Source organism: Alligator sinensis, unplaced genomic scaffold (genome assembly GCF_000455745.1).
Source record: "Alligator sinensis unplaced genomic scaffold, ASM45574v1 scaffold528_1, whole genome shotgun sequence".
Lineage (NCBI taxonomy): Eukaryota > Metazoa > Chordata > Crocodylia > Alligatoridae > Alligator > Alligator sinensis.
The window spans coordinates 434,339-443,912 of NW_005841846.1; the positions used below are offsets into that span (position 1 = coordinate 434,339).

General features: G+C 45.2%; 1 protein-coding gene across 6 annotated transcripts in view; it reads left to right on the plus strand.

Moving 5' to 3' along the window:
- Positions 1 to 9,574, plus strand: part of MICU3 (mitochondrial calcium uptake family member 3) — a 105,472-nt gene that overhangs the window by 15,346 nt on the left and 80,552 nt on the right. For all 6 annotated transcript variants that reach the window (XR_003094715.1, XM_025207398.1, XM_025207390.1 and 3 more), the window contains exon 2: positions 893 to 1,046. Coding sequence is in view for 5 of the 6 variants with exons in the window: in XM_025207398.1 (XP_025063183.1) it covers positions 998 to 1,046 (49 nt within the window). In the remaining variant the exon portion in view is untranslated. The remainder of the gene's footprint in view (positions 1 to 892; positions 1,047 to 9,574) is intronic.

A 9,574-nucleotide genomic window follows, 5' to 3' on the forward strand; every position in this document is an offset into this window, starting at 1 on the left:
CAGCTGCACGCACGCACGGGCATTTATCGGCCAAATTTTCAGCCACATCGGGCCAATTTCCAATATAGTCAATTTACTTTATAGCAGTGCTGATCCAATATTGGACAGATATATTGGTGCACCTCTTAAAAAATTCTTCTTTGCAAGCTTTCAGGTACAAACACCCTTCATCAGACTGAGGAAGTGTCTGAAGTTGGGCAGTCATATATACACGTGTGTGTGTGTGTGTGTGTGTGTGTGTGGGTGTATAGGTGTGGGTGGGTGTCATGACAGTTGCTCTCTACATATAGAAATAATAAATAAATATTACTGAAGTAAATAATAAAAAGATTTTGTTTCTGCATATTTGTTTTCATGCTCCCTTGTGTTCTAGATTTAAGTGAGTTTTGGTAAAGTTGTCAAGTTAAGCTTGATAGCCATAAACAAAACTCGCTTACCATATTTACTTGAATCTAAGATGTCTCTGACTGTAAGACGACTGCCCAATAATTTGATTCTAAACTTGGAAAATTTATAAATTTGTTATAGTTTTCCATGTCTAGAATCTGATTTTTTGCAAATGTGCAGCAACAAGAGGAAATATTTACTTTTTTGTGTTATTTCTATATGTAGAGAGAAACTGTCAAAGGTTTAATTTCTATAAACAAAACTTTTGTGAGACTTCCTTGTAGTGATAGTTCTTCTGGTGTCTAAGAATAAGCTGATCAGTTTTCACATCAGAAGTGTATTGGTAAAATTAGATGGTAAGAATAGAGGGATTGGCCTTAGACTCTTATCCTAAATGCTATATATTATCACTTTTACATTTATAAGTTGCCTTATAATGATTCTTGAATGTAGCACTTCTTGTAAGGCACTAATTTTTCATGCTATTGTTCCCTTGTCTTTTAAGGTTACAGAAAACAGATCGGAGTTTGAAGATTTGGACCTTTACGCAACTTCTCGAGAGCAACGCTTTCGTATATTTGCCAGCTTAGAATTTGAGGGCCAATTATACATGACTCCATATGACTTTATTAAGTCTGTTACAAGTGATGAACCTGAATGTAAGTAGGATCTTTGTATTGATAAAGCTTCTAGACAAAATGTTGATAACATCTATTATTTTTCAGCGTGTTATTGTTTTTCTTTATGTGAAAAGAAATAGCTAAAAATCCAAAAGGAAATTTGAAAATGTCATGAATTCATATTTAACGATAACTCTGTGAGTTTTCCATTTCCTGTGGAAAAACACAGGTTTACTCCTTTGAAGCTGGAAACTGCAGGTTTTCCCTTACAGGCTGGAAGTGTTCCAGCCTACAGGGAGCTACTTGGGGCTCAGGGGAGGGGGATGAGGATTGCAGGCAGGGAGCACCATGTGTGTTTGCACACGCATACACACGTGACTGGCAATACAGCCAGGCAGGGTAGGGGGAGCAGGCCCAGCAGCTGGATACAGGTAAGTCTACCCCCCCCCCCCCAAACCCCACTAACCACAATTAAAACTGCATTTGGGCCCCAGTATACAAGATTAAGACTGTATTTGGAGCTATTATGCAATCGCCTCTAGGTGCACTATGCAAACGCACCTAAATCAAATAAAAATATATATTTTTAATAAAATAAGTTATAATAGATGTTTGATTTTTTTAGTATATGATTTGTTCTTTTTTTCCATTTTCAAGATACCATGCCCCCCCTCCCTTGAAGGAGTGCTCTCAGGTCAAAGGGAGGGACTTCCAGTGGCAAAGGTCAGGGGGATAGGGGCAGAACTTCTGGTCCCAAGATGGCGACCAGGGGGCAGAGCACCTGTCAAGGGGCAGAGGTATCCTTGTGGCGTTTGACAGCTTACCAAAACTCATTAAGCAGCTCTTGATCCAAAATAATTGCCTGCCCCTGGAATATGGCAAAGGGGTCTTGGAAAGAAGCCCAAGCAAAGATAGGCTGCAGACCTAAGCAGGAAACAAGCTAAGCCCCCTGTACGCTTTTCTGTTTTGTTTTCTTTCTACTTGGAGCTTACCACACAGGGATGAACTGAACCCCTGCAGGACACTGCTATGCCTGGGGACAGCATTGGTATTATGGGGCCTTTCATCTTGTTCCTCAAAGATTCAGGTTGTGGCTGAAGGAGAGGCAGAGGCCACTGAAAGGGGTGGCTGTGGACACCCTAAGCGTAAAGCTTAGATGAGCAGGTAGAGTATAAAGACTGGGTACAATCTGGGACCACTAACATACAATGTGGTAGATATCATGAGCTTTGAGAACCTATGCCTACAGCATCCTTCAAAAATGGAAGGTATGCCCAGATGAGGAAAACAGAAATGTTGGCAGGTCAAATGTAATAGCAAAATAAGGCAGGTCAAAAAAAGAATTTTAGGAGCATCTAGCAAAAGATGAAAGTTTAATCATAAAAAAGTAATTCAGAAGCAGGAAGCTAGCAAGAGAATAAATGGACTACTATATAACCAAAATGCACTCAGGGATGATAAAGCCATAGCAAAAAATCTGAATGAATTATTTGCATCAGTTTTTATCACAGAAGATACTGGGAAAATTCCCATGCTGGAGCAGTTCTTAGTAGATAGGTCTGAAGAGTTGGACCATATTGAAGTGACGATAGAAGATGTTTTAGAACAAATTGATAAACTGAATATTAGTAAGACACCAGGACCAGATGGCATTCACCCAAAAGTTCTAAAGGAGCTCAAAGGTAAAAATGCAGAACTGTTGGCAATAGTATGTCATCTGTTATTATTAATTGGCCTCTATGCCAAGAGGATTGGTCAGTTGCCAAAATAGAGAAGGACAACCAAAATGGTATGGAGCAGTTGCCATACCATGTTTCTTCTTTATTATCCTTCTGGCCTTGTGACTCTTGTGTCAGGGCTTATAGTCAACAAAAAGGTTGGGGAATGCCTTCACCTCATCAGGTATGTGGTTAGAGTACTCTCCTGGAAAGTGGCAATGGAGATTTGAATGCCTTCAGAATAGACCTGTAACCCAAGTCTACCACTCCCTTGGCAAGTGTTGCAGCCACTAGGCTATCGAGCAAAATGTCTGCACCATAACCACCATTTCTGAACTAACTTGTTGTTGAGGTGAATTAGACCTGCTCAGACCATACCAATAGGCAGAATCCATGCATGTAGTTGGGTTCCTTGCATGCAGTAGCAATTGAGCTTCTGTGGAAGTAAGAATATAGGGGTGCTTGTACACGTGACGGTGGTTTAATCCCCTAAATTGAAATGGTGGGTTTTCAGTTGTGATGATTAAAAACCCACTGTTTCAATTTGAGGGCTTCTGTCACTGTTACAAGGGGCCTGATCCTTTTCTCCCCTCACCCCACCCTGCAGAGCCTGCCTGCATCTCTCGCGGCGGGGGAGGGGGTGAGCTGCCAGCAGGCCCTGAGCTGCAGAAGACCCCAGTCCTTCTTTCTGCAGCAGTGGTGCCCCCCTGGGGCTGACAGGGTGGGCTGCTAGCAGGTGGCTGCTGCCCCAGCTTGGGCAGCACCCACCCAGTAGCTGCCTACCCAGGCAGGTCTGGGGGCGCTGCCACAGAGGAGGGAAGGACTGGGGCCTCCTGCAGCTCAGGGCCTGCCAGCAGCATGCTCCTCAGCCATGGGAGAGACAGGCAGGCTCTGGGGCTGGTGGGGGAGATTAGGCCCCTCACCACTTTTTTTTTCCCCAGCGGAGCCTGCTCACATGAGCTGCTGCCAGATTGAGCAAGCAAAGCAGTGGGGGGCTGGTCCTTCCCTCCACAGTGAGGCTGCCTGGGCAGGGTGCTAATAGGCAGCACCCATCAGGTCCAGCTCTTCCCCAAGCCCATGCACTGGAAGCTTGCCAGGTGTTGCTTCCCATGCAGGCTCAGAGAATAGTTGGATCCAGTGGGTGCTGCCTGTGAGCTGGGGTAGCATCCGTGCAGCTATCACCCCACCCAGCAGCAGCTTGCACAGGTAGGCTCTGCTGGAAAAAAAAAAGTGGTGAGGGGCCCATTTTTGTTTGTTTTTTTTAACTCCCATGGAGCTTGCCTTCCTCTCCCATGGCTGGGGGGCAAGCTGCTGGCGGGCCTGGAGCTGTGAGGGGCCCTAGTCCTAGCCTTGGCCAGTCGCAACCCCTGGGGCTGCCCAGGCAGGCAACTACTAGGTGAGCCCAGGGGGGCGCCTCCACTGCAGAAGGAAGTACCAGAGCCCCCTGCCGCTCAGGGGCCACACAGCCACTGACAGGGGCAGCTTCCCCCCTCCCCGCCCCCAGCACTGTAGGGGACATGGGCAGGTTCCGCAAGGGCCGGGGGTGAAGAAAAGGATTGTCCCCTCACTGCTTCTGCCTTCAGCTCCTCTCTTCTGTGGCAGGAGGAAGCAAGCTGTCAAAAGGCTGCAGCGTTTCAAATAGTTACGCTGCAAACTAAATTACATGCAGATGTGGTTTAGTTTGCAACTTAAACTCATTTAAATCGTAAGAAAAACCCTACTCAAGTACAGTGTGATGCACAAAAATGGTCCATTTTTGTCACATGTTCAAACTGCCTAGGTGATTAAACTGGATTGTTTCTAGGTATGTATGTAGGCCCCAGTTTAGGAGCCAGGGGAACTTTGCAGTCCAACACACATGGAGGTACTTCCTGAACTTAAGAATTGACTGAGTTTTGTTGCTTTTAGAGCAGGGCTTATCTGGATCTCTTTTGGGAACTTAAACTCTGCCTAAATTCTGCCTTAATTCTGTCTAAGTTCTGTTTAGGTATTTATTCCTTAATGTTTCTGGATCTGTTTCCCCTTCTAGGGAACTGGACTAAAGCCTCACAGGACTAATTAAAAGGTTTCTAGTATCTGAGCGTAAAGTAATAAAATATTTAATTGTAACTTCTATTATTTTCATTAGCCCTGTTGTAAGGAGATTGCTCAACTTTAACCCTGTTCTGTTGAGCATAGCAGTACTTGGAGAAACAAACTCCTGAATCAAATACTAAGTGTTAGATGGTATCGTGTTCTTATTTTTTGTTTTTATTTAAAACTGTAATTGATTTGGGTCTATAAAGGCAGTTCAAACATACAGTCAAAGATACAGCATCTTACAGAGAAAATAAGAGTAGAATTCACTCATAATTAGACTTTTTATGGATGAACTAAAAAAAGTTTTGAGTTTTGCTAGAAAGCAGAAATGTCCTTTGAAGAGTAATAGTAGTAGCTCTTAGCTTTTTTGTATAGCAGAAGTAAATAATACTAGACCTGGATGAGATTTCTGGTGGTATGAATACATCTATTGTGATTGATTTACCCGGGAAATCTTGTAAACTCTTCAAAAGTTAAGTGTGTGTTCTCTTCCTTTTTGATTAAACACTGACTGAACATTGCATAATAGTAGTATGGTTAAAATGTGAAGTATTTTTTTAACTTTTAACTTTAGACAGTCAAAATAATAGCAGCTATAACTAAAAATAAGATACTTTTTCTATATATCTAGTGCAGGATATGGCTTTTGAAATGACTCTTACTGTACTACTTGTAACTGTTTCTGGGAAGCTGAACTTAGAATTCCGCTGTTTTTATTGCCTGGATACATGATTGCTCCTTGACAAAATCATTTGGGAAAAAAAGAGAAAAATATTTGTTGTTCTCTTTAACTTATGATTTGGCTAAACATAAGTTATAGACAACCCAATGATGAGATTTAAGAGGCATCTGTACACACACATCTTTTCTTTGTCTACAATCTAAAGCATACATGTAATCTAAGATCTAATAATTGAAAAATATTTTTCTATCCAGAATAGTAGATTTGGTATATTCATTGTTTTGACATCTTTTTATCAGAATTAAAAACAAATCAAACTAAAATCAAAATGAGTTTTGGCTTTTGTTTTATTTAGTCTATGATTGACACATGGCTTAAATTCAGATTTAAGATTTTAAGTACAAGGTTATATAAAAAAACTTTAGCTATATGTTGTGGCATGATATTATCATGTCTGAGCAGATGAGGGTTCACAGACTTTCTGAATTATAAACATAATCAGGTTCTTAAATTGAAACCTCAGTGTGGTGAAGGGTACTGTCCTAGTCCTCATCAATACAGGAAATGGGCTACACCACGGGTGGGCAAAATATGGCCCACGGCCCAGATCCAGCCCTCCAAATGATTCTATCCAGCCTGCAGCCAGACAACCTGTGGTGCCGAACCGCCTTCTGCCCTCACCCCCTCCCAAACCCCGAGTCCCCGGCACACAGCTGGGCCAGACCAGTGTCACACTATGTTCCTGCACACAACCTTGGACCACATGGGCACAGCTGGCATGGCACCTGCCCGACCCGGCTGCATGTCAGGGGAGGGAAAGGGATGCAGGAAGAAGGGGGCCAGGAGCCACAGGTTTTCTGGGCCCGGCTGGTCCGGTGCCATACTGTACTTCCCTCCTCTTCCCTGCATTCCTCCCCTCACCCCCCAAGTCCCCAGCACATGGCTGGGTCAGGCACACCCACGTGGCCACAGGCGGGGCACAGGAACACAGTGCGGCACCAGCCTGTCCAAGCCGTGCCCCAGAGATTTGGGGTGGGGAAGGGGGTACAAGGAGAAAGGGGGAGCAAACATTCGGTTGTTCTAAATCAGGGATGGGCAATAATTTGACTTGAAGAGCCACTTACGGAGTTTTGGTGACCTGTTGCAGGGTGGGGGAGAGGGGCATTGCTGAGCTGGCCCACAATAGCTCACCAGAACTTCCTAAGTGGCCCTCCAGGCCACATAATTGCCAAATCCATAGGCCTCTAACCTGTAATTTATGTGTTTTAATTGCTGTACACTGAAATATAAAGGTGCCTATACACGAGCAGAGAAGCTGCTCAAATGCGTTGGAATTACAGCACATCAGAGCAGACTCAATTGATGGTATCCTGTGTTTTGTGTATTAGTATCCCTGCGCTTGCATTTTTATCTAAAACTCGTTGACCGAGCTTTAGATAAGTGCCCCGTGGCCATTTTGAAGCATGGGGATGCTGATGCATGAGATGCTCCAGGTGCTTTAATTAGAGTAGCTCTCAGAGCCACTTTAATTAAAGCGCTACTCTTCCATCCCTCCCAGAGCATAGATTCATAAATTAGAGTAGGAAGGGACCACAATGGATCATCATGTCCGACCCCCTGCCCATGGCAGGAAAGAGGACCGAGATCAGGTGACTATCTAGCCTACTCTTGAAGACCTCCAAGCTAGGTGATAGCACCACCTCTCTTGGAAGCCCATTCCAGATCCTGGCCATCCTTACTGTGAAAAATGTCTTCCTAATATCTAACCTAAATCCACTTTCAACTAGTTTACACCCATTATTCCTAGTCACTCCCTGGGGCGCCTTAGTAAACAGCGCTTCCCCTATTCCCCGTTGACCTCCCCTAATAAATGTATAGGCGGCCACAAGGTCTCCCCTCAGCCGTCTCTTGTAAAGGCTGAAGAGATTCAGCTCTCTCAGCCTCCCCCCCGTAGGGAGGGGGGAGGAGTGCCCGCATGTAAGTCTCAACATGGGGGTAAGGATTAAAACAGCTGTGGCATGGGCAAGCCCAGAGCTGGCTTTGCTCTAGTGCCCTGAGGCAGTCACAGTTACCTGGAAAGTTTGCAGGCAAGCAGGTTCCATGTATAGCAACTTGTTCCCCTAACAGCCTGTTATGAACCCACTCTGTTGGTTCTTCAGCTTTCCCAAAGCAGCTGAACAAAGGCAAGACCCAAGCTGATGCAGTGCTGGCTAGCAGGGTCCAAGCCTCCTGTAGGGATGCACCTCCCTGCACCCAGCAGCACCAGGGAGGAGGGAACACATGGGCTGCAGCTGAACCCAAGCCTCCTCCTCTCAGCTGAGCCCAGAGCAAACTGCCTCCCTATCACAAAGGCCACTAATCATGCAAGTGGCCATCCTCTGGACCCTCTTGAGATTCCCCGCGTCCCTCTTGAAGTGCAGTGCCCAAAACTGGACACAGTACTCCAACTGTGGCCTGACCAGTGCCGCATAGAGGGGGAGCATCACCTCCTTTGTTCTGTTAGTCATGCACCTGCTAATGCACAACAAGGTGCGATTGGTCTTGTTGATGGCCTCGTTACACTGTCGGCTCATGTTCATCTTGGAGTCAATTATGACTCCAAGATCCCTCTCTGCCTCTGAGCTGCTGAGAAGGACACTCCCCAACCTATAGGTGTGCTGGGGGTTCCTCCTTCCCAGGTGGAGTACCTTACATTTATCTTTACTAAATTGCATCCTATTTCTCTCTGCCCATTGATCCAGCCTGTCCAGGTCAGCCTGAATCTGCTCCCTGCCCTCCGGTGTACTAACTTTGTTCCATGTGTGTAAACACCCAAGGTTGTAGTAACTCGGCAAGCTTTCTAAATCCCAAATAGAAAAAGTCTACCCTGGGGTGCATAGTACAGAGTACCTGTGTTTTCTGTTGTCTTACAGGTCCCAGAGTTTGGCAGTACCAACCAACATGTTTAGTAAGACCACACGCTGTGCAGTTGTTTCTATGAATTGTAATACTATTACTGGAATTTAAAGTTTCACAAAGCATTGTTATCTCAGTGAAGAGCTCCTTCAAAAAGCCTGCTTTGGGAGGCAAGGCATTGCTCCAAGTTTTATAAATCAGTACTACTCCTCATAACCCTCCCCTTGAAGAGTATTGTTGTCTGCTAGTTGCATACTTTGGGGACCTGCAGGAAAAAAAAATCTTCAGAGAGAAAGGGACACTTACCAATAACTCTCCTGAGAGAGGCAGTGCAATCTAGGGAACACTGGACTGAGAACCAGGAGATGTGGCTTCTATTCCTGGCTCTGTCACTGTCCTATTGTATGACTTTGGGTGAACCATTTTATCTTCTGGGCCTCTGTTTCTGCCTCCTACCATTAGTGTGCTCATTTAAATGACAAGGCTAAGATCAGTAAACAGACCTAGGCTTCTATAGCAGGAATTATGTTGAATGCAGGCACTACATCCTAGAGCGTGATTTTTAAAACCTGTGCCTTACCTCATAATTATGAAGGGACTGGGACATGGACAGTCAGGCTTCCTTGTCAGAGCTGAGATCTTAGTCCAAGAGGCAAGCCAAGGGCCAGGGCCAGGACCAGAACATTAGTGGTCAAAAGCCTGGGGCAGGAGGCAAGTGGAGAGCTGGAACCATCTTTGGAGACTGGGATCTTGTTTGTCTAAAGACTAGAGCCTGGAGGTAACTCAGAGGCTGAAGCAAGAGCCAGAGCAACTGGCAAGCATCAGGAACAACAGTAATACAGAGACCAACAGAACACCCAGAGGAAGGATGAATATAGACCAGTCTCAGTCTCTTTGCTAAGTGCTGCCCTTGATCTCTGGAAGCAGTCCCAGCAGCCAGTCTCCCAAGGCAACCAATTCAGTCACAGCTACAGAGGCCAGCCAGTCCAGAGACTGCAGAGTCCAGCCCAGGTGAGGAAGACTCTAATCCAACTTAGGTGTAAGTGAGCACAGAGTTCCTTATAGTAAGTGTCTGAAATCCTTAAATATTTCCTCAGCCTGAAGGGCTTCATACTTGTATCTCACCTTCCACAAGGGTGCCAGGCACGTTGACTAGCTATTCTGGGATCGGAGCATTCTCCAGCTCTCCTGCT